Source organism: Blennius ocellaris, assembly GCF_963422515.1.
Source record: "Blennius ocellaris genome assembly, chromosome: 21".
NCBI lineage: Eukaryota > Metazoa > Chordata > Actinopteri > Blenniiformes > Blenniidae > Blennius > Blennius ocellaris.
The window spans coordinates 12,785,012-12,810,675 of NC_137670.1; the positions used below are offsets into that span (position 1 = coordinate 12,785,012).

Consider the following 25,664-nt stretch of genomic DNA (forward strand, 5'->3'; position numbering starts at 1 on the left):
TGTTTGTAAAAACCACCATTGGAGCCTGTTAATTTAAAAAAATTTATTTGGTCCATTGGAACCTGAGATTGAAAATTAAACATACATATGTTTGTACACATATACCTTTACCCTGCCCCCTCCGCCAAAAAAGATCAATAAAATATATTTATATATATGTATATCACATTCGTCATTTTTTTTCTTCAGTATTGGGTTATTTCATGTTTATTTCTGTTATTATAATTTCATTTTGTTTACAAGTTTAAAAGGGTCGGTTGAGCTCTTTTGATTCTTTCATCTTTTGTGTGACTTAAGAGTTTGCAGACTGTACAATTTACAAGGAGGGATCAGGACACAAAAAGAGGAGAGAAAGGCGTCGCATCAGCTGAGAGGGGTCACCTGTGCTGAGCAGCAGGGGGCGCCACTGAAGCACTGAAGAAGAGGAAGGTTTGTAGAACACCAACGAGCCCCCCAAAAAAAGACAATAACATGAAGACACAATATTAAAAGGAAAAATAAATCTCATGTCAATGTAAAGTCGTCCAGCAGTGACATTTCAATTTGCAGGTGTTTCAGTGCAGCTTCATTTCCTGTCAAGTGAATCCGTCTGGGCTCGGATTGAAGCCACAAGTCATCACATTCCTTTTTCTGTCAGTCGTCAGCTCAGTACGCAACAGCATTCACAAGATAACAGGCCTGCGAATCACTTGTACGAATAAATTAGACATACACACACACACACACACACACACATTCAATCACACGCATACTCACAGAGGACAAACACACAAAGTGGTCATGTATGTTTCTTTGGAAAACATATTTACAGTCACTTCAGCTTCAGGTTTTGATGAGGAAACCGCACAATGTCCAGAAGGCGTCCTGCTGGAGCCGGGAGTGCAGACCTGGAGATGCAGCGCACTCCAGGAAGTGACCCGGCTCCTTCAGGAGATTCAATCTAACATGACTCGAAATCTAAAACAAAAATTCCACTACGAGACAATCGTCTAATGGATGCATGCGTTTTTGCTTATCAGCTTTTCAAGTGTTTCCCCCAAACCTCACTACAGAGAGTAAGACATCAGCTTCTGTAAAGGAAAGTCTCCCACTCCCCCCTGTTACTATCGTACCACTTTAATCTTCCCACTTTTTCCCTGATGGAACATCAACATTTCCATGGTGAGGACTAAAAGTTGCTCAGTGAAACAGGACCGATGGCTTTGACAGTGAGGAAATGGGGAAAAGAACAAGTGGGCGGTGCTAAATGAGGACCCACATTGAAAGAAAACAAACAAACAAACAAAAACAAAAAAACGCTGTAGGCAACACATCGGCACATTTCAGACGAAATCATTTTTTATGTCACAACATGTCTCGGGGGGTCTCTTCTCTCATTATGTGCACGCCAAGTCAAGACAAAAATAGTAATTTGTTCTTTCGCGAGGACGCCCGTATTTGTCGCCGACATGCTGTCGGGTGTATTCTTGCGGGAGGGTGGCCCGGGCGCTAGCGCCACACTTGAACAAACAACAGTGGTCCCGGACGTCCCAAAGTAAAGTCGCCAGCTCCTCTTAAGAGCTCCCCTATGGCAAAGTGACTGTGCAAACAGCCACCAGCTCCTCCTTAAGTACACCAAAGTTTAAAATTGACATGACTGACAAAACTGTGCGAGCAAAAAGAAACTAACTGGCAGTCAGTACCGAGGAAGATCAGACACAAATCGCGGGGCGCTGCAGACGAGCGTGAGACGCGGCGAGACGCAAGAACCGGAGGAGAAAGTAGCTCCCCAACGGTTAATTTATGCGTAAAGACATAAACCGACTTCTGAAGTGAAGGAGAAAAGCCGGCGCGCCTGAGGGTCAGCTGTAAAGTTGATCGTGCAACGACTCGCCTCCGGCGCCGAGGCTCCAAACCGAGCAAGAGGAATTAAAAGAAGCACGAGGAAGGAGGTGCGGCGTGCGATTATCTGTAAGAGGGGGAACTACATTAAAGGTTGTTCTATCTTAAGCACCACAGTGGGATTTGTATTATGTCTCAGGGTTCAGGAGATAAAACCTCAGAGTCATAACACGGCGGGTGGATGTGGCGTCTCTTACAACGACGGTCCCCAACTTTGCATCCCGGGAGCAACGATCTCCTCCGACGTCACAGTGAAGCCTAACGTGTGGATTCTCACCGCCGTCAGGGACCTTTCTCAGGAACACAGGGGGTCGTTTAAGTGTCGGAGGATGAAACCCACCAGGATCCAGGTTGGGAACCACTTCCGTACATCAACAGCAGGCGACAATGAAGAAAGAAGCTCTTCCAGCTGGAGCAGCTTAAGATTTACTGTACCTCCGACCGACTGCACGTGTAAATAGTTTGGTCCTGAGCTGGAGAGAGCGCCCGAGAGCACTGTGGTGACGGCGGACACACAGCACTATGTGGATGATGGCTTTTTCTACAACCTCAAAAACACAAATATGAAAAAAAAACAAAAAAACATGGGCTGTATAGAAAACAAGTAAGATTGACATGTATATGTGCTCCAAAATCAACAAAAACATGAATCATGGTGGGTATAATTCGTCGGGTTTGGCTCAAAAGGTACCGTTCTGAGGACGGGGCGGAAGTGTCCCGCCGTGTTCTCCGTCTCCGAGGGTGGACGAGGGGGGTCGTGTGATTGGCTCATAGGTTGAGGGGCCGGCGTATGGCTCAGTAGTTTCAGCACTCCACCCTAGGGTTTTTTGTTGTTGTTGTTGTTGTTGTTAAAGCAGGATTGACTCCAAGCATGAAAGTGAGGGCTGACTTCTGTTTTACATACAGCGCTTACTATCAACTACCAAAGGAAAAAAAAAAAAGGAAGATTTAAAAAGTCCAAAACTAGTAGTTTGAACTCAATCCTTTCGGGTGCCCGGAGGAGTTTTGTGAGTAAGTCCTGGTCACGTTCCCTCATTTCATCCCGACATGGCACATCCGTTTGGCGAGGGACAGAGTGCGCGTGAGGGCCGGATGAAAAAGCATTGCGAGGGGAGCGGACCGATGCTGCCCGCTTCTGCTTTACATTCATGTGTAGACCCCTCCCCCCACCACAAAAAAAAAAAAGGACTCACAACCACACAGGCCTCGATGTTTTTTGCCGCTCAGCCTTGCCTGGTTTTCCAGTGGTTTGACAGTTCATTGGTTTGAAGTCTGTGTGTGCGGGGTGAGGAGGGCGGTGGTCATAGCGGCCGCGGCCGGTGCAGACCGTCAATGTCTGGGGTGAGCTGCGGGCTGTGGGTGGCCTTGGTGGGGGTCCAGTCTCCCAGGGAGGCCTGGGCCGCCTTGCGGTGGGCCAGGCGGTGGGTGATGGAGAAGCCGGCGTTTCCCTCCAGCTGAGAAAGCACCACCAGCACCTGCCTGCAGGGGGAGACGGAGGGCAGGGAGACAGAGTGAGCAGCCTCCAGTTTTCTGCTTTCCAAGCTGCTGTCAAGGCGCATCAAGCACAGGCGGAACCTTCTGAATACAAATGCAGGGTTCTTCACTTGTGCATGGAGTCTCCATGTGAGAGGCTACAGTGAGGGAGGGACTGAATTTCATGCTCACGTTTAAAAACGCATTTATTTCATGACCATTTATTTCACATAGAATACCAAAAAATTACTTGCAATTATTTGTCTTGGCCCAAATAAACTTTTTTTTTTTTTTAAAGTGCCTGTTTAATACTTAAATTGGAATAGTGACAGAGCAGGATAAAGAAAACGTACCTTCTTTCAAAATGAAAGTTTTTTTTTTCTTTCATTCATTAAATGAATTTTAAAATCCACCACCTCCTGCGAAAAACTAAGTGCCGTTTCCATGTCTGCTGTTGGACTTGTTTTCACATTCAATTAGTTTGTATTTTTCTTAATTCCGACAGGATGGTTTCCGTCGTCACTTGAGTCAATGCTTCATCAAAGTGTTAAAGAAATAGTAGCATATAGCAAATAGTAAAACTACCTTCAGATGAACTTGCTTAGTTAAAGGTTGAAGCTCACACATGACAGTTTGGCCACAGACTCTTTATTAGAGATGTATTCAACTTGGTGCACTGTAATACAGTAAAATAAGAACCTGTAGTTAAATCTGTAATTGCCGCTGTAATCTTGTTGGAGGATTAAATTAAAGATTCCAGGTTTTTGCATAACATTTTCATATGAATACATTTCCTAAGACTCGTTTCAAATGTTTTCGACACCGTGGGTCCGTGCTACTTATTAGGCAAAAGTGTTTTCACATATTTTCATTCAACACTTTTAGGAAAGGTGAAAAATGATCACAAAATAAAGGAATGTGGTTTAAGACAGCTTAGAAATAAATCTGTGTAAGATTGGTAGGATCTTTACTATACAATGTGTTTGGATGTATGTATGACATGTTGTTCATGGACGAAGAGAAGCTGATCAAGTACGTCCTAATCAAAGCTTTGAGTGTGATATTCACGCTTGGCGAATACAGATAGTGCAAGAATTTCTCCTGAATGTGATTACATAGCTGCTAAATGCTTTCACCTATGAACTGATTGTCTAATGGCAGGTGAACACAATATGAGGAATACGATTGTGATTTTGCAGTGCTGAATGTTATTATCGTGCGCGGAGCCTTAATGGCCTCGTTAGATGGAGAAAATTACAATAAAAAGACATAGTCCTCATGCATGGTGACTTTTAAGAGTTTCCTATTATATGGGCCATAACTTTAGGGGTGATAAGGTCCTAAATTTACATTAATGCGAGCGGTAATGTGCTCAAAGAAACTAAATTCACAAAAACCTAATGACGCGTGAACTGCTGCGCCATGCTTCACTCTGCCAGTGTGCGTCTGTCTACAGCAGTGTGAAGCGCACAACGGGGACCCACAGAAAACAAAAGCAGCTATTAAATGTGCTCAGACCAGCCCGAGGTAGATTATTAAGAAATATAGAGCAGTGATCCTGTGGGAACACTGCGTTTATGTAAGCGTGTATATTCGCTGCACCTGTAGCGAACGCTCCCAGAGTGTTTACTTTCCTCTTTTGGTACCATTTCTGGTTCCTGCTGCAGTAAATAATGAAGCTGGTTTCAAAAAAATAAATAAAAGACATTAGCGGCAAAAGGGAGAGCGAAGCGTGTACCTGTGTAAAGGCGGTACGCTGTCGATGGTCTTGAGGCTGCCGCGCGTGGACACCACATTGAAGCTGTCAGTGCAGTCGCAGGAGACGTGGAGGTAGTACTTCGGGTGGCGGTTCTCCACCACCACGATGAGCCCCGCCCAGCCGTGGGTCAAGTAGTAGCATGTCATGCCCTCGCGGCCCTGAGAGCACACGTGGAAACACAGGACACGCTTTGTCAAAAAACAAACAAACAAAAAAAGCAACATACATAGACCTACATAATCCAAGGACGAATTCAAAAGAGCTAAACTGAATCTAAACTTGGTCCCTCGGTGACTCAATACTGCCTCCTACTGCACTAGATTGGCATTGTTCAAATAATCCATATTGCATCTTTAAAGGCGTTATTCTCCATTAGGAGCAACGACTCTTCGTTAGACTCCAATTACTCACCAATGCAGCGCATGAGACTCCCTCCACTGCTGCAGTTTTGCAATCATTTGCCCACAAACAACAACCAATGTGTAAAAAAAAATGCAGCAGCAACACGTGTGCAGTATCTGCTCACAGAACAAAGCGCTTGGTTTTAACCACACGACGCTGCTGAAATTATTTATTATTACCCAAAAAGTCTTTGTCAAACCAGATTGTTAAAACACAGCTGCTTGTGACTGCGGCTGCCATGAGCCGCCCCCCGAGTGCTGAGCCCACCTATTGCGAGCGGCGGATTCCTGGAGAGCTGAAGTGCTGAATGATTTAAACAAAGATGATCTTGAGTGTTTAAAAAGCTCTGTCATCTACCAAAATACAAGCCAATGTGACAGCACTCTCAGGGAAGAGTTGCTCAGGTGATCCAGAATAATGTGCTTTTCTTGGTTTTGAGATGTTGCGTATATGAGTGTGCGCGCGCGTGTGTGTGTGTGTGTGTGCAGGAGATAAAGGGAACATAAGCAAAGGTAAAACAGGGTTCAGGATTCTGCTGACGATATCTTAACGTTGTCTAAAAGTGGATTACAGAGTTAAAAAGACTTCCCAGCTTCATCAGTCCAGTATTTATACAGAAACTCATGCAGTTTTCTTTTCTTTTTTTTAAAATTTTCATGTGTTTCCCTCGACACAGAAAGAACCATTGTGGAAATACATATTCTTTCTCTTTCCATTTCATACTCGATTCTTTCCAAAGTTAGTTTAACAATGTGACTTTTTTTTTTTTTTTTTTTGAGCAATAAACTCCACTGCAAAGTACGACAAACTGTTCAAAAGCGGTTGCACTTCGTTCCCTAATAAATCATAGATGTGTTTTGGGGCACAGATTTGAATGAACCATCTTCGATTCCCTTTCAGATCCAGGCTGGCGCGTCACTTTTATGAGAGTAGATTTGTCAAAACCGCATAATACCATCTGCCATTAGAACCTGATTGATCCCGTCCTCTGTGATGGGAATATCTTAGAGGAGTAAATATTGAAGTTGTCGCTGTCGTGCCAATAATTTAAATGCACACAATATTCCTTCTATAGAGACGTACGTTTAAAGACTGAGGTCATTTCAGACTCAAGGAGAAACGCCTCTGGTTGGTTCTGGTACCACTGCAGGAGATCCCCACATAAACATAAAGTAAGCAAAGGTTTCTTTGAATTTAACAGTAAAACATTCTACATTCGTTGAGCTGATCTCCTGAACGATCAAGTCTTTTATTTGCAAAAAACCCAAGCAAAACAGAAGGAAGAAGCGAGGAAGAAATACTGAAGGCCATTTGAGTATTCAGACACAATAAAGATATTCTATTGTATTGCTGGTAATTTCACCACAAACTCCGCTCGCTCCCGGGGTTTTGGAGTGTGTCGCACCTCGTGTCTTTCGCCTTTGTTCTCCGTGAGCAGAATGATGGCGTCGGCCAGCGTGGTGGCGGTCGCTTCCACCTGCTCCACCATCACCTGTCGAGAGCTGTAAATGGCCAGGATGTAGCCAGGGAAGTCTTGGCTCGGCCGCCGGGCTGCACCGCTGGTGGGACTGGAGACTGGATGGGACAAAAGACAGTTTCAGAAAAAACATATACGTGTATCCGTGAGTCATGTGTTGTTTTCTTTTCATAACATGACACAACTACACACACACACAAACAACAAAACTACATGTGTGATGAATATTAGACTTTTTCGAACGATGCCCGACTTGAAATGTTACAGGCATAGCATGAAGGCTTTACGTAAGGCCGCTTTTGTGCCCTGGGTGGCAGTAGTGAAACTTGTTCTTCTGTTGTTATGAAGGCAAGAAGAAGGTGGGGTGACTCATTGTACCATCTTGTGGTACAAAGGTGAATTACAAGCCAGATCAGGGAGCAACTCTCTAGTTCGCTGTGGACCATTTTTATGAAATCGTTTTGCCTGAAAATTCTTGAACAGATAAAAAAAACAACTATTTGATTAAGTAACCACAAATAATAAACTCTTTGTCTGCCAAGCTGGACTGCATCTATCAACCTACTGGGTGTCGGCGGCCCTCCTGAACTGCTGACGTTCATCTGCCAGTGGTTGAAGGCGCAGCAGACGACAGCGTACTCCCCCGGCTCCAGCATGACGTCACAGCCAACAAACTTCTTCACCGCCCGCTTGCTGTGAGCGAGCAGCCGGCCCAGAGTGAGCTTGTTTCCGCTGCCAAAGGAGGCGCGGAACACCATGATGCAGAGGTCCAGCAGGTGGCTGTCGGCTGTGTCTGAGCGTCTGGTGGCGAGAGGCCATCACGGAGGAAAATCAATACGGTGGAGGAGAAGAGGGGCGGACTGAGTGCAGGAGCGTTGATGACTGCCCCGTTTACCTGCTTCCTTCTTGGAAAAGAGCAAACTCCAGCGCCGTCCTCTCCAGCACCGTGAGGGCTGTGACCGTGACCGGCCCATTGGCTTTGCTGGGGAAGCACCCTTGTAGTCTCACCTCCTGCCAGTCTGAGTGGATCTTACAGATATCCACAGAGTCAAAGTACCTGTCGGCGCAAAGAGGAACGTTTAGGCTGTAGGCAGCACTGATAGCTTCGGATCATTTGTGACTGTGAAATTCCTTTTTGGCATGTTTCTGGACCCGCATTAAATCCTGTTCTTCTGAGACTTCTCGTATGCATCACCAGCGACTCTTTAACATTAGAATAACCTCTGGGGCTGCTGCTGTACAAAAGCAGTTTACCTTGCCAACATATCAGACCTCTGTCTTCAAAGGCAGAGCCCCCCGAGAGACACTCTCCTCACTTTCAGTCTGTTTTTGGTTGTTTCATCACTTCCTAACCTCAGTCTGACAACTGTCTTACATCTTCCCTTTGTCTTCTTGACAATCGAGGAAAAGAGAGAGTGGAAACAAGGCGAGGCGGCACCAAGTTATACACTTGATTTTGATCACCGGACTAAATTATATCTGCTGATAGAATTCTTGTTCTTCTGCTCTCGTGTCTTGTTTCTTAAGCATCATGCATAATAAGAATTTGCCCACTTCATCAGCTGATTCGGGGCCTTGTTATCCATCCAATGAACTGCCCACTGTCTCTTCTCAGAGTGGAACAAGTTGAGGGAGGCGCAAGCTGTAGATTTGTCATATAGTACAAAGCTGAAAGATAATTTATCCGTCAGAGAAAGCAATAAACTGCCAGAAGACAGATGGATGCTCGTCTGGGCTCGGCACATTTTTCAGGTCTGAGTTGTTGAGGAGAAGAGCCACACTGGACTTATTACCACTCTTACTTTGTTAGCGAGGAGGGACATGACTAAGAGACGGACACAGTCACTGTACGTGGCGTAGTTTAGTGTGTGAATTCACTTTTGGGTACAGTAAAATCAAGTTATCTACAGAAAATATGCCTCTCACTTTACTTTCCAAATATTCTTTTCTCCTTCTGGGAGTTAAAGATTACATTCAAACGGCATATTAGGTTTGCTGCTCCTAATTGATTTTAAGGCTGATATTCTGTTTTGTTTTCTTTCTCCTTTGTGCAGCATCATGGATACTTCAGAGAAAATGCAAGAAAGCGTGCACAGTAAGCATGTTTACATTCACAATAAAGATCTGATCATTATTTGATTCCTGCATATCATTATATGGTTTATTTGACGGAGGCAGTTATCTGTATCTGAATATGACAAATTGGTTCAACAAACTTAGGACTTGATTGAAAACCCTCAAAAGAAGTAATGTTCCAACTGAATGTGTTGTCATGTTTATCAAGACAAGGTCACATATTTTGAAAATAGTTTGAATTTTACATCACTACATATATATATGGCACTGAAATAAGTGCGATAATTTACTGTACATGAGAACCAGAGTTCTCCAATTAGAAGACTTTTATGAGCAAGTAAGAGCCTCAGATCTGATTATTACAATGATCTGATTTATTGCTGGATATTAAATTTTACAGTCACGTTAAGAGACTGACCTCCACAAGGTAACAAGTTAATTAAAAGAGATTCTAGATAAAAGAAATCCAACTAGCAGGGCAGCAACTACATGTGCTGAGTGTTTTCTCAAATCATTTGTTCTTTAAAACATAAGAAAATTGTAAAAAGAAATGTCAACAAATATTTTATGAAACACAAAACAAAGCATTAAATGTTTGGTTCTCAAATGTCTTGTATCCTTTTGATCTGTAGCCCTAAACTCTGAATTATTGAAAAAGGAAGAGCTATCCATATAATATCAGCATCAAAAAAAGAAGAAAGAGTCCAGTTTCAATTCTAATGTTTTTACAAGAGAGAAGCAAGAGACATTCTGGCCAGAACTTGATGCTGAGTATGACTGAAGGAATTAATTTAATATGACAAAACACACTATGAGGCATGACAAGACTAAGCCTCTGCCTGCCAGATCCCTGGCAACCACTATACAAGAAAACACACACACACTCACACACACACAGACACACACACACAAACACATAACACATACACACTCAATGACAGCGCGCCGTGGAAACCAGTGTATGATGCGCTTGTCAGCAAACACAGTGTTGGAAAAACAAGAAAAACACGGCCACTCAATGTGGTGTCAATACCAGATGGTCAGAGAAATCCACACAGGCGTAACGTGATTAAACCACCCATCAGCTTGCAGATTTCATGTTTCCATTGTGGCAGAGATAAAGGATGTTCATGGACACCAGGGGTTCGGAGTGTGAAAACATGAGCCTCCACTCATAAACATCCAACTGCCTTTCAACCCAAAATGCTGCAACGGTTTTGACAGAAGCCCAGTAGTGATTTTTGTCTTAAATTTTTTTTACAGTAGCGAATTGGTTGGTGGTTAGTAACGTCGCGCTTGCGTGTTCTCCCTGTATGTATGTGGGCTTTTTTTCTCGGTACGCCAGTTTCCTCTATCTGTGGCAATCCAAGACCAAGATTTGACGGCAATGATTTCCACCCATCCATCTTCTTTACTACTGTATCCAACCTGATAGCCACTGATGGCTGCAACCAAACCCACCTGACTACGAGTGAAAGCAAGGCACACCCTGGGCCGGACCACGGGCTATCTTGCATTCAAATCTATGAGCATTGTGAAAAGCACTGACAAATTAGCCTGGTTGAGTTGTGAGTGCAGGCATGCTATACTGCCCTGATTCTACTCGGGGGTAGATAGAGTAACTGGTAACGACATCTAGATAACCTCATGTACAAACAAACTGGATTATGGCTTTAAGATATTCTCAATGATGCATCTGTCTTAACTGAAAACATACCCAATGTTTGCTGTGAACAAATCAAATATGATGCTTGACAGATGCACAATTACCATTATAAAAAAAAAAAAAAAAAAAAACAGCCTCCTTCGAAATCACCCTTAAAATGGAGTAAACCAGTGAATTACTTTATAAAGTCTGTGTACTCCATCCAGAAGACGCCTTCACTGCTGCCATGAGCCATCAGCTCGTGGCGGAGGTGCTGCGGCCAGTCCGTCCACTCGTCCGACCAGCTGCCGTTCCACGAGAAGCGGCCCCACGGATTACGCAGCCGCAGCAACCTGGAGCACAGGGACGGGGTGGGGGGGTGGGGGGCAGATAGGGACCGGTTCAAAACGACAGCAGCTTTCAGTCAACGCTGCAGTCATCTCTGCAGACTCGCACTGCTCCCGTTATGAATGATTGCACCCCATTTAAACATCCCATTTCATTTTACTGCCTCCCCGATAGAGTGGAAAACTTGGGAGGCATAATGGAAAAGCATTTTGGAGAGTCACCACTTTGCAGGGGGGGAGGAAAAAAAAGGTTCAGGTAGATCACAGTTTTCAAACTGCTAAATCTCCTCACGCTCAGAGCAGAAGGACCCCTGCTCATTTTAGATCAGGCACTTCAGCCCAATCTTCCTCTCTGATTGCTTTATGGCAGCGCAACGGTGTCGCACTTAAACAAATTACATCTGAGATTTTCTTTTTTGGGGGGGGGGGGGGCTACTCTCAACCTTCTCTTACAGGTATGGCAAAAAAATCCATGATAAACCACTACACGCCATCGGATTTGGATGAAGATTTAGAGCAAATTCCAATACTTTGCTGTTGCAGTTGAGCTGCATATCTATAATAATCACATTTCCTAAGAAAATGTGTCAATTTTTCTGTTGTATTATCTCAATTTTGTACTGAAATATAAAAGTATAATTTTCTAACCCTAACCCTTTAAAATGTATAATTCAGAAGGGTGACACATCGGGTTCCCAACATAAAACAATAATTCCACCTGTGTGTTCACCATACTGATAATTAAAAAGATAAAATGACTAAAATGGAATAATAGAATAGATCGAGGAGGAGATTAAACAAAAGTTAACAAAGTTATTCAGGACTCACCTGTAACCCTGTACGTCCCGGACATCCAGGATTGAATAGGCATGGCGAGGCCTCAGACCCAGAGACTCGTAAACAACATCATCTACTTTCATGTTGCCTCCTCCACAAGACGCACCCATCAGGAACCTAACAGACAAGAATTGAACGCAGCAGAGGCAATCATGAACAATGTCCTTCAATCAGAGAGGCCCTTTCAGTATTTTGCACAGGACAAATTTCTACTTGTGGTTAATTGATTTGCATTCATTTGTACTTTTCTGTGTTGATGTACTGTGTCTCTGTTAAGTGCGGGCTGTGATGTCTTGATCTTCCAGGCTGTTCCCCTCTTTTGATATATTAAATCAGTCTTTAAACAATGATTCCAGCAGACGGACCTTTAATTTGGCCACAGATTAATTGTCCTTTCAGTCTCATGTTGCTTTGACAGCTCACATATCAAAGTGGCAATTACCGAACCTCTTTTATTACCGACATGGGCCACTGATAAGCGTTCAGCATCTTAGGAGACTCGCAGCCCTTTCACAATTTGGGTTTTGATGAAAGAGAAAATGTTCATATTTCACCAACTTCATGTCGGACTATGCATCATCCCCCTCCTCTCACCCGGCCTCTTTGGAGCTCAGCATCTTGGCCCAGATGAGGTCTGTGTCGATGGGCTCCTCTCTGGGATTGGTGGAGCTGACTTGCAGCATGAGGGAGTCGCAAGGAGCCCCCGTCAGCGTGGCCAGGCCCTCGATGGCACGCCCTGCCTGCAGGGCAAAGTAGGACCCATGGAGTTTGGCCAGGGCCTTCTCAATCAGCGCCACCCATAGCTGCTTCCTCTGGGCCTGGGATGACGGGAAAGAGGGAGGAAATATTAAGTCATGACTCACCGCTCCATCTGTAACAGGATATCACCTTTGTTATAGAGTGTGTTTCAAGGTGTGCTGTGCTCAGTCTGCTATGGAAGGCACACGTGTGTTAAGGATTCTGAACTCGACAGCCCGATAACAAAAGGTGGCACATCTCATTTCTTCTGTCCTATCTTAAGAGTTACAAGTGCGTTACTGTTCCTGCATCTCCGACAAGCTCAGTCAGCATGCTGAGAGTTTTCCTTGGTCTTCCTGGAGGACAAGGTTGTTGGTGCCACAGAGTCTCCGAGGGACATAAAATGCATCTCTACAGCACATTACAGTACATTTGCCTGCTTTTATTCCAATCTTATTTTGTTGCATAATTTACACCTCATTTGCTCTGCAACTGTTGACTGCTGATTAATTAGACATCGTCCGTGGGGATCTTTAAGGCGTGTTTGTGATAAAACGGTACATAATGAACTCACTTGAACTCATTAATAAGTTACTGCTTAGCATTTCTGCAGGGTTCACAAAGTTAAATGTAGCATTTTATTCAGTTCTTTCCATCAATAATGAAATAAGACAGTCATAATATTAATTTTTGAGTCGGGCATTTGAGGGTCAGTGGCTCTTGTCTTCCTCTAATCACAGTCACCGGTTTGTACAGTGGTCCTCGTCTCGTGGAGCTTGTGCATCCTTGAAAACCCCATGCTCCTCCAATCTGCAACACCTTGTATAGCAGCTATATCACAAATGGTGTGTGAATCTGTGAATAAAATCCAAGTTGTAAAGTGCGCTGAGGCTAACAGTGTGTGACCCCCCCCTGGAGTTCCTTCGCTGTATTAATAGGCTGTGGATGTAAAACAAAATTTAATGACTAGATCATTGGCTTTTTCAGATCAATAAAATCACCTTATTTGACATGTCTCCGAAAGTGTCATTCTGGAGGCAATTTTTATTTTTTTTGGTAAAACTTTGATAAGATTTTATTCAAATCTAAGCCCAATTGTTGTTGGCCTCTACAGATTTAAAGGAGAACAGACAGTCACTGCCAAAACATGGTCACTGCGTCTGTAAAGCCCTGACACACACCTTGATCATCCGTCCAATTCTGTTTGCTCCCGATTCAAGCTGATGATGTGAGAGAAGTCTCACTCTGAACATGTCGCTCGTACATTACAAGGCTAACACACTCATGTCACTCCCAAATTCAATATAACATTCCCCATTTGCTGAAATGCATGTTTTTGGACTGTGGGAGGAAGCTGGAGTACCTGAAGAAAGCCTCCAAATGAGAATGTTCAAGAGAATGTTCAAACCCCATAGAGAAAGGCCAAAGCCACAGTCATAACAGTTGAGGCCCCTCATTATATCTTCTGATGTGCAAAAAAAAAAAGGAATGCTGTCATTACATCAAATGAAAGAGATTTTAACTTTTTCGAGAAATCATTAAAAAAATTTAAAAAAAAGTTTGCTCTGCCGCCAATTGACAAAAGAAAACTCTTCAGCGGCTCAGATTCAGAGTTGCTGTCATGAGAAAATCTCTGCGCCTCCACAGATGTTGGTAATCCAGCCGCAGAGCTGTATTTTATGAATCATCAGAAGCGGTGAACCTAAAATAAACTAAAACAAATTCAGGTCCATTCAAACTGAGGCTCAATTATATGTGTGCTAAAAGTGAAATTTGCTGTTAGCCACGAGACACACCGCATGAAGATTCACGTCGCAGCAACCTTTGTTACAGGGCGAAATTATCTGTGTTTTCCTTCAGTTAAACCCAAAAAGCAAACAGTTGAAATATTATGTGTCATTCTGATTCGTTTGAAAAGCTACAGAAAGATCTGTGCGGTAATTGTGACATATTTCGTACCTATCTGTTTTCAGTGCAAGTGTGAATTGGTGAATATGGAAAAAGTGTGTGAAGTCATTAGAGGCTGCCGAAGTGGTGTAAGTGCAGTCAAACGCTCCCAAATCCTTATTCTTCCCAATTGTTCTTAAATCAATATTCACTTGCTGCCTAAAATCTCTTATCCGCTAAGATGAATCGACACTCAGTCCTTCACCGGTCGGTGGTCATAATCTTATGGCTCATCAGTGTGCACACCAATGTGACAGTTGGTTTAGTGTAATTAGATTTTCAGGCTTTGGAAGATTTTCTCATATGAAAAGGCAAATGCATGTGAAAGAGTGAAAAGTTATGCTGTGTCAAAACGTGGCAGAAAACCCCATTTCCATCTGAAGTCTCACAAGAAGTCTCACAAAGGCAACTGGATTTCCCGAGTGGGTGTCTCATCTGAATCCGATCAAGCTGATGAATGCTTTCAACTGGCGGGTTGAACGTCTTCACAATTTCCAAGTAAATCCAGTTACCCCTGCGATAAGGTGACCCATTCATGTTTTCCTCTGACCTGAGAAAAGAGGAGGTAGCCGTAGTCGTCGCAGGGCAGCATGTCGTCCACCAGCACCGTCGTCCACGTCCCGTCTTTACATAACCGGACCTGATAGGCGCCCTCCTGGCAAATGGTCCTGGTGATCATCACCCGCTCCACCAGCTCCGGACGCTCTGCCAACACTGCCAGCGCACTCAGGAACCTGCAGAGACATCAAACCCAATGAGCTGGGAAATGAAACGTCGGATCAAGATGGACGGATGAGCGAGAGTGAGAGGATGTGGCTGAGACAAAGACAATGTGAAGCGGGCAGCGAGACAAATGGAGGAGGAAACACAGAAACGATGAGCTGATAGTGGCAGACAGTCGGACCTAACGGATGCAACCAGAGAGGAATGAAAAAGGAAAGACTGATAGGCATTAAGCTTATTACGCTGTAATTGTGAAATGAAAGAAAAAAAACATATTTTTCGTGAAATACCACAAGCAGTTGTGAAAGATTTGTTTTTAATATAATTTCCCCCCCATTGAAAAATCAATGACATTTGATGAGTCAAGCTTCTATGCCTTTCAGTTACCTCCCCATTTACCCTGCAGCAAAGACAAACTGACTCGCTTTCCCTAATTAGCTTGCAAGAGAAATTAGTTAATCAAAAATCCGGATACATCTAAAAATGCAAATTTCTTTACACAAGAGAAATCCAGCTGGGGACACTAGGAGCCAACTTAAAAGGAATATATTTTAAAGTGAACATTAATTCATCTGAAACTAAGTAGAAGATCATACAACACTAATGGAATGACTACAGAAAGTGGAGGTTTTGCCACAATGAGATAAAAATAATCGTCCGTGTGCTGCTGATTCACCTCTGATGTGGTTATTTGAGTTCCTTATTAACGAAATTGCTAAAAATGACCAAAATGAGAAGTCACTTTTGCTACGGTCACAATTTCCACAGATAAAAGGAATATCTTTTATTGTCCGTCGTTGAGTGTTAATGCAAGCCTTGCGCGGGGTTGGAAATGTGCATTATTGGAGCTGTATGTTCCATCTGTTTGAGGGAAGCTGATCAGCTCACTCACTCACTGGAAAAATACCAATCTGCAAAAAGAATCCAATGAAAATCCAATTAGCCGGGTCATAATGTGACTCCGACGTGGGCCGGCGTTGCAGCCGTACTCAAGGACAAAGGTGACCGGCATAATTTTCTTCTGCTGTCATTGGCTGGCGGGCAGAAGCCGCCATGTTTGCTGGTTTATTAGGACAGATGTGAGCATGTGAGAGAGAGCGAGCGAGAGAGAGAGAGAGATGAAGCCAATAAGAAAGAATTTGGGTTACATCCTGTTGCGAATGAGAGGGTTTTGGCTCTTGGGAGGGTTATTTTTGATAAGCTTTGCACGCTGGTGATGAAGTGAAAAGTTGTGTCGGGACGACTTTGTGAGCGGCTGCTCTCTGTTGTGGGCATGCACACACACACACACACGAATACAACCCAAAGGATACCAAGAACAAGGACAGGGAGATTAAACATGTGTCCGGACGCACATTCCTGTGAATAATCCTCCCGTCAGGTGTATCTGTGCATCTGCCCGATTCCTCTGTGCTCTTTCATTCTTTCAGTTGTAGCTCGCCTCCTTTCTTTTTTTCCTCGAGGCCAATTTTTCAGCTTCTTGCTTTCACGCTCTTCACTTAATGTTTCACTGCTCCTCTGCCTCTGTATCTATCTCTGTCTACTCGCTTTAGGCTGCAGTGTTCATCTATGGCAGACTAAGACAAGAAAACACAGACTGAAGTGTTATCTGCTTTGAATTCCTCTGACCTTTCACAGACACTGAGCAGAAAAGTTAGTTTTTTTTAACTTTCTAAATCTTTTGACTACTTTTTTTTGTTGTTGTTCTGAGTGGATGCATTATAACCAGTATAACTTTCCGAGCTTTTTCAGCCCTTTTCAAAGTCTTCCTTTTGTCTCTTTCATTGTCTCTGGGTTATCTCCTCTTATTTGTGTCCTGTGGATCATCCTGTTTTCTACCGAAGCTCACCAGCAGTTTCCAAGGAGACCTTGCAGGATGTCGGATGGTCGCGGTGTGCGGAAGACGGACCACTTGACGGTTCGGTCTTTGAAGTTGCTGCAGTTGATCTCGTGGGGTCGCAGCCACTTCTTGATTCGCTGCTGGACGCTGTCGCCCTCGGGGAAGCCCACAGAGCGAGGTCCAGGGGGGAAGCTGTCATCCACAAAGTTCACAGAATTCTAAACAAGGTCGGGAGAGAAAGAGAGACACAGAGGAGGTTGGAGAGGAGAAGCGATCGGGAGCCTAAAGGACTTGTTCAAACATCCACACCCCCGATTTTTATTCAAAAATGGATTCAAACACACGCTTCTGACTTAATGATGCCTAAAGGAGTTGCTGAGAGCACTTAAAAAAATAAAGTTTTCAAACTGCTAATTTAAGACTGAAGAAGCCTTTCAGCTTTGAGGCGTAGCTCTCCAGCAGTTTTCACAAGATCTTTTGATCAATACAGGACACTACAGGCCAACGCATGAGCCCAGAATCTTGGTATAGAGAGGGAAAAAAAATAACTGTCATGCATGCTTGCTCATGTAGCAGGAACATTCCCTTCATAAAAACTAACTTTGAGCAGTCATGGTCAAGTGGCTCATTTATTAACATTCAACAGCAATGCTTGCACACTCTTGGGGTTCGGTTTCTCGCCATAAGACACTTTTCCACATGGTCAGCCTGAGAGAGGAGATCGAACAGTAAACCTTGGGATTGGAAGACGACTTGCTCTACCTATTGAATATGCAAATGTAACGCTGAACGCTCTTAACTTTCACCGACATGTCCCCTTTGTGAAGAATTTTAAAAGAGACACTTGCTCAAATGCAACACTCTAAAATGTGGCTGCATGTCTACTGTACATGGGACCTCCACTACTAGGATGCATTCACAGATCACGACACCCAATCCGACACACTATCTGCCCATCGAAATCTCTCCTGTACAAACCTGAGAGGGCACACAGCCATGCATGCCAAAACCTATCCAGTGTCGTATTTGCGGTGGGTCGAGCTGGTTGTGAAGCGGGCAGGATGTACTGCGGGAACCCCACCGGTGTCTCGATAGTGAAGCGAATTGATTAGTTTCCATCCAACCCCCCCTCACCCCACCCAACAATTCAATCCTGTGGTCTTGATTTAGCATTGGGTACCCGGACAGAATCGCTTCAATCCTTCCTCACCACCATGGTCATCTGGGGTCTCCGCGAGGATTACCGATTCTGGAGTTCACTGGCTCAGGTGTGACCCCTGCTGCCGGCTTTTATCGAGAGGGCAGAGAGGTCGAGATGAATTTACCACAGAGGAAGAGAGCAAAGCTTTGATACAGTTCCATAGACAGTCTGAAATTCTAATTATTGCAACTCGCAGAGTACAAGAGAGAAATGAGGACTATGATCATTGATGAGGGGTTAGAGAGTCAGCCTCCTTATGCACAAACTACTCCAGCAAGAGTTGAACTCTGGCTTTTTGCGAGAGGAAATGTACGGCCTCTGATGAGGCAGGATGAATGAATAAATAATAGATACATTTGAATTAAAATGTATTAAAACTGTATGTAGTAGTGGCTCCTGGATTTTCTGGCCCGCACTACGTTAGTTGCTTGTAGTTCTCCGCCATTTAAGGAAATATTTAACCCCCAACTGCCACCTCTCACTCTACTCAGCAGGTTTCTTCCTCTCTACTGTTATCTGTAATTGTGCCTTCAGCTGGCTTTGTTAAAATTCATACTATAGATGTGATGACAAATAACGATCATATATGAGCACATTTTATGCTTTTATTGTAACCGCAACAATATATGAGCAGTTATCATAATGGACACGCCAACATTTATCATAATTCCCTATATCATCATATCAAACATATCCTATCACTACATTTGCCCAAGATACCCCCCCCAAAAAAATACCCACGGACATGGACAATGAACATAATTTGAAGATGGGGAAAACTGGATGTAATTAATGTTTATTGTAATAAATGTTTCTTCAATTTTAAGTATTCTAATTTACACAAACTTGTGACAAAATGACTTGTATAGTAAAAATGCAATAAAAAAAAAAACCCAACCTATTATTGAAATAGTCGCAGTGACCTAACTTATTATAATTGGATTAACATTACATTAGCAATTTAATAAAAATGTCTGGGTTCTCAACTACGTTGCAGCAATAGGAGCTTCTGATGTGAAATATAGCCAACTATAATGCAGTGCAAAGTGCAATGATTCGCTGTGGAGCGATCTCTGCAATTAAGGGACCAGCCAAATAGACATTACTGGTCCTATTAACAATGGTAATACAGAGTGTTATCAGAAGAAGGCTAAACACCATCTTCTCAAATAACCTACACTCCCGAGCCACATCGTTTAGTACAATTCTAGGAAAGCACAATGAGCTCAGCATACAAGATTTCAGTACTGTAATATGACTTGAGATAAAGAAGCAAACACTTAGGAATATGTCATTGATGTCTTTTTTGGTTTTGGGGTATATACTTACAAATAACAGAGCTCTTTCTTTTTTGGGGGGCCTAATTTTAAACAGATGCAACAGAAACATGTTTTTGTCCTTCAGATATGACGAAATGCTGAACTGTTGAACTGAATTATGATCAGTTGTCAACACAGTCTTGTAGAGTACGACTCAATCTGATTGACAAAAGCAAGAAGGCAGAGTGTCTGGAAACACATTCATTGCATTGCAGATATGTATATGCCGTGACGATGATACACATGTATTTGATGTGATTCGATGTAACTGCTCTGGGATGAAATCTACATGTATAAAGTTTTTCAGTTTGCATTGACACAATCACAACAGTTATAGTTCTCCTTTATATGACCAGTGTGGCCGAAAAATAAGTTACAATTCCGTTTATTATACTGCTGTTGAGTCGCCGAAACCTACAATCTCGACATTATGCTTGAATGAATAGCGCCCTGACAGTCTCAACTAAAGTTGACGAGTCAGGGCAGAATTTACGGCAGAGCTGTTGCATTGGATCAAGAGCAGCAGACGAAGTGTCCACTAAGTGTACTTCAAGCATTTTATTGTTGAACGTATTCATTTCCGTCCCAATTCAGCCTGAGGTGGGCACTGATGCTACTCTTCACACGTTTTCTAAAATACGGCTATACTCCGGCAAGAGATTCATGGTATTCAGTATTTTAAGAATTTCCAGAATTGTCCCACTCTTTAGTGGGACAAAGTATATTTTCACACTCTCCTATCTGCAGGATAATATGGCACTTCAGCTAATGAATAAATGTCTGATGTTACGCTTGGCGCTGCGACGACATGTCTGGAACTCATCCGTTCACTTCAAGAACACACTGCGGTTTTTGTATCCAGTTACGCTCATATATTATATCATGAGCATATCAAAGAGTGTTAGTCTAAGCCAGCTGAAAGACATGATGATCAGCAAATTGGTCTGCTGCAGTCTGCCCACACGATATAGCAGTGCATTTAGCCCGTGTGCTGCACATGTGGAGTGTACAGGATGTTCTGATGACGGCGGTGCGTTTCTACGGCTATGTTAATGCAACCTGAGGGTGAGGCGATAACTTGAGACTGCGGAAGATCAGAGAGGTCAGAATCTGAAAGCTGATTTACCATAAATGCGTGTACCCCCCCCCCCCCCCCAGTGAAATCAATGATTGTTGAAATATGAAGCAAATATTAAATGAGTTGAACCAATAACTAACAGTGATTCCCTGTTTTAAATACGAAATACCTTTAGTGCTAAAATATACACCAGGGAATTTGAACTGTGAAAACCGTCCACAGATGGCCATGTTCAAGATCTGGTGTTAGGGATTCTACAGTGTTTATGTGAAGCTTGCCGAGTGTCCTGATGTCTCTGATTGTATCTGTGGGCACAGTCCAACATGCAAACACAAGCCTGCAATCAGCCAGTGCACTGCTGAGCTCAGAAAACCTGCTGCCTTCCCGTCATCTCTCAGGCTACTCAGAACTGGCAGCAACACAAGGCCTTTTTTGTTGTTGTCGTTTTTGTGTTGGGAGTGGTAAGCTTGTAGCGAGATAGCTACATATTCCAGACAACCTACTGGTCCCTTAAAAATTAGTGACAAAAGACTATGGAGCTGAAATTTGGAGTGCTACACTCATCAAACCCAAAACAAAAGCCTCCAAGTACCGCCTGGCACGCACAATACTGTCACAGGCGGTGAAAACCTGTCACTGTGGGGGGTCAGAGCTCCCAATCCAACGCGCAAATCAAAACCCCCACACAAAATCCAAGTTTCTGTGGGAAAAAGACACCGAGCAACAGGCCGCACAAAACGCAACACAAAGAGGAAAAACAAGAATCAGAGTCAATCTGTCGCAGTGTAGCATGTTTCTCTTGCTCCCTCTGAGGCTGACAGGGAAAAAGAATAGAGGAACCGGTTCAAACCCTGCTGTGTTCAACAGTTCACAAGTTGGACTGATGACTGTTAGTAGCATTTACTTGTTTGGCACAGCGAGTAAGCAGACACGCTCTGGGACATTGGCATCAAGCGCACACCGCTCGCTCTCAAAACCAATCAAGGAGAGTCAGAAAGCAAAGAGGCGAGAGGAATAAACTGCACTCAGGTGGAAAGAGAATATTTAGCTCTGAGATGCATTAATCCTGCAATCTGGACTAACTCCACGATAACATTGATATACATTTCATCAGCAGCACCAACTGCTATTTCTAGCAAGTGAAGAAAAAAAAAAGCCAAGGCGGGTACTGAACTGTACTGTTGTGGTTGCACTGCCCACATCTCTTGTTACAGGGTAAACCGAAAGCTTTTATCATTATTAAATGTTCCCCACTGGCGTTTCTGTGCTTGCCAAGTGTTACTACCTCGACAAAGATGGATTAGAGAGCCAAGCACCTCTTGCTTACCAATTTACCCCCCTTCATCTCTTTGGCCCCAAGAAGCGAGTTGCAGCAGTTGATGCTGTTGGCGATTACATTTGCTATAGAAAAGCAGATCATTTCTGCTCCTCTCTTCTCCACCCTTTTCACTAAAAATAGGCCAGCCCTGTGTTCACCTAAGCACATACATACACACATACATGCACACATTGGCTGCTACACTGGAGAATTGAGTGCAATCATGTGGAGAAGGTGGTGAAGGGGTGGAGGGGCAGCAGCGAGAGGCATGGGGGAAGTATATTTTAAGGTATTAGCAAAGAGGAGGAATAAAATAAAAAAAATTACAAAAAAAAAGAGGATGAGCATGTGGGGATAGATGTGATGGAAGGAGCCAGGATAAAAAGAAGATGAAGAGAGGAAAGTACTTTGAAAAGCACAGAGTTAGAGAGGTAGACCTAAAATATTTGAGAAGAAAAGAGGAGATGATTTTTTTTTTTTTTTTAAGCAGCTCAAATGACTATCTGAAATATGGAAGAGAGGAGGTGAAGGTGGGGATGAGGGATCTCCTATATCTTTCCTTCCGACAAGCCAACTTCCCTCCCACGCTCCCAGCAGTGAGCCCTGCGACTTTCAAAGAAGCCATTAATAATGTATTCTAAAGCTCACTTCATGCTATTGTAAACACGGTGAGCTAGGTGCCGGTACACGGGCACGCACCTGACACCCAGGCAAACTCTGAAAATGGAGTCTGAATTCAGAATTGCCCACAGTTCACTGAGGTTTAACTAGTCCAATCAGATTGGTCTCATTTACTTTAGCAGTCTTAACAAATGATCAAAAATTAACCCTTCAGACAGTCCTGAGTAATATATCCACGCTACGATAATCCAGGCGTACTGTTGGCCAAAAAGTGCAAGAAACGAAAACTCCACAATAATGATCAGTTGTTGCAAACTGGCTGACATAAAACCCAGAGATGCGGGAATTGTGACACCAAACCCGAGTAATTACAGAGACATGATTCCAATTAAGAAACAAAACTGTCCAAAAATATTTTTCGCAAAGAGACATTTATGGAAGTGAACTCAAATGTGAACATTTAGCAATTAAATTGATACAAAAGAGTGTTTGCTGTCTTCAGATCATTTAATAACTTGGCAGAATTAAAGGGATCTGGTTTACTTTAAAGACAGATTACATCCAGCCTGATGAAAAATGTTTTAATCTCTCACAGGCGGCTCCATTATTACGCAGTGAAATGTATTCTATTAAGTAGTTTGATATCTTCCTGTACAGAAGTAATGCTTAGTGTCAACTGAGGACAGGAAATGGAATCTGACCCAACCCAGCTGTGCAAATTCAGAAAAAAAAGCTCTACATAACAATCAGAGTTTAATCAGGACAAACAATAACCCTGAAATCATTATGGCCTCCTTGTGCAAGGGATCAAGTCCTGAAACTGAATTTCTGAATCGATTGCACTGTTACAGAGGGCTGGGTGTCTGGATATGAAAATGAGACTGTGTATGCTCATTTAGGTGGCCAACATTTACCCGCTGGTCGTTTAAAACTCAGCTAACGAAGCAAGTGCAAACAGAGGCAATAGCGAAACCTATTAGCATTTCTCTGAAATTAGAGAGATTGAGGGAGCGGGAACAATGCCAGAGCCATAACAAAAAGAGGAATTACAATGAAGGAACTGTGCTCTGAAAGTGAATGTGTACCTTGTGACGCATCGCACATGAAAATTACCGGGCTTCTCAAGAAAAACCCATCAAGCATGGGATAAGATGGGGGGAAAAATTACTCAGGATTAATACAGGAGCTGAATATCTGATGATTATTGTCACATGTTGGTGTTGGAAAACTTCCTTATTTTACTTGATCCATGCTCAAAGTTGCTTAAAACCTAACAACCAGCTACAAGTGTGGCTACTTCTTTACAAGTTTACATCTTACCTCTCTGCAGAAGCTGACGATGTTCTCCCAAAGCTCCTTGGCCTCGCCCTCATCGTTCCGTCGACGTGCCTCTACATGCATGCTCTCCCTCCTCTTCAGAGGCTTAACCACCTTGCGAAGGGTGAGGTACTGCTGTGGTGTGTGGCATGCTGCACAGTTCTTGGCCTTGATGTCATTGAGCAGCGTACATGCAGGGCAGCTCCACTGTCCCACCTTCTCCTGAAGGCCGGATGAAGACGAAGATCCAGAAGAAGAAGAGGGTGGGGGATAGCCCCGGGCCTGCTTCCGTGTTTTATGACCTGAGGAAGATGAGGAGGAGGATGGCGTACAGGAGCAAGATGCAGGGCCTGGTCCCACTGGGAGGCCACAGTGTGTACAAAGACGGGGCAAGGGCACTGGCTGCTCTTGAAAGCCATGCAGTTTGGAGGAACCGCAGGCTGAGCACTTGGGTGCGCCCGTGGGGTTGCGCAGGGTGCACTTGGAGCAGGCCCAGGTGCTGAAGTCTGGGCTAGAAGGGCTGGCCGGAGTAAATCGTACCGTCTCACAGCCAACCAGATCAATGAGGTCCGCACCGACACGCGACGACCGGCAGGCCTCACACTTAGATGGACCTCCTTGGTTGGGCAATGAGCAGCTTGGGCACTTCCAAGTAGGCGCTGCTGAGGAAGCAATGGAAAGGTGGGGGGTCAGTGGGTGGGGATCTTCTTCCTCCAAGATACTGAGGCGCTTGCTGGGGTATGAAGGTTCCTGGGGTTGGGCATGTTTCGGCTTGGGTGGCCGCTGTGGGCCGGGCTGTGGGGGCACACTGGCTGTTGATGGAGAAGTGGGGCTGGGAGTGTTGGTGCCTTGGTTTGGTGGGCGCCCGGGGGGTGGCACCTCTCTCCTGCTGCGGGGCACAGGATTGTTCTGGAGAGAGGAGAAAGACGTAAAGGGGGAGGAGAGGGACTGTGACGGGACATGAGGAGGTTCCTGTGGGTCACACGGAGGGGCTGGAGGAGAGTCATCTGTTAGGTCGATGAGCAGTGGGGTCGACCCACTTGTATGAACGGGAAAACCTGAAACAGGTGTACGGACCTCAGGCACAACCAGGGCCTCAGGGGGGATTTTAGGCAAGGACAGTTTTCTGGGTCCACCGCAGGCTGAGCATGAGAGTGCCACAGGGGTATTGTGCAGCGTGCAGCGAGGACAAGCCCAGCCAGAATGCAGCACGTCCAAACCGCACACTTCTCCGTTACTCTCAGACCGCCGTAGAACTTCCTCCTTGGTGGGATGCGGTCCGTGGGGCTCAAGTAGAACCGTCGGGATGAGGGTAGGCGTTGGGGTTTCTGTGGCAGCAGGGGCGAGGCCATTGGCAGTAGCAGCAATGGTGGTGGTTGGGGGTGTGTGAGTGGCAGGGGATGGACCAAAGCCACACACTGAACAGGCTCCTGATCCCTGGGGGTTGTTGAGTGTACAGCGGGGACAGGCCCAGCGATGCTCCTCAGTGCTGCTCAGTCGCAAGATCTGGTTCAGATCCGGTTTCTGTCGTGGTGCTTCACAGATGGAACAGCGGGGTGCCGCACCGGCATTTAGGAAGGTGCAGCGTCCACATGACCACTCACTGCCTTGCACTGCTGCTGCCATGGAGCCAGGGGAGTGAGAATGGCTGGAAAACAGTAAACA

The 25,664-nt window shown here is 44.3% G+C and overlaps 1 protein-coding gene across 1 annotated transcript in view; it reads right to left on the reverse strand.

Annotated features, from left to right (window-relative positions):
- Nucleotides 1-68: 68 nt before the first annotated feature.
- capn15 (calpain 15) overlaps nt 69-25,664 on the reverse strand; it is a gene marked incomplete at its 5' end in the record, with an annotated part of 40,303 nt that continues 14,707 nt past the window's right edge. The window contains 11 exons of the mRNA XM_080517234.1: nt 69-3,360; nt 5,093-5,271; nt 6,921-7,090; nt 7,558-7,793; nt 7,888-8,049; nt 10,914-11,066; nt 11,889-12,014; nt 12,492-12,715; nt 15,133-15,316; nt 17,155-17,363; nt 24,003-25,647. Coding sequence (XP_080373360.1) covers nt 3,183-3,360; nt 5,093-5,271; nt 6,921-7,090; nt 7,558-7,793; nt 7,888-8,049; nt 10,914-11,066; nt 11,889-12,014; nt 12,492-12,715; nt 15,133-15,316; nt 17,155-17,363; nt 24,003-25,647 — 3,466 coding nt within the window. The 3' untranslated portion in view covers nt 69-3,182. The remainder of the gene's footprint in view (nt 3,361-5,092; nt 5,272-6,920; nt 7,091-7,557; nt 7,794-7,887; nt 8,050-10,913; nt 11,067-11,888; nt 12,015-12,491; nt 12,716-15,132; nt 15,317-17,154; nt 17,364-24,002; nt 25,648-25,664) is intronic.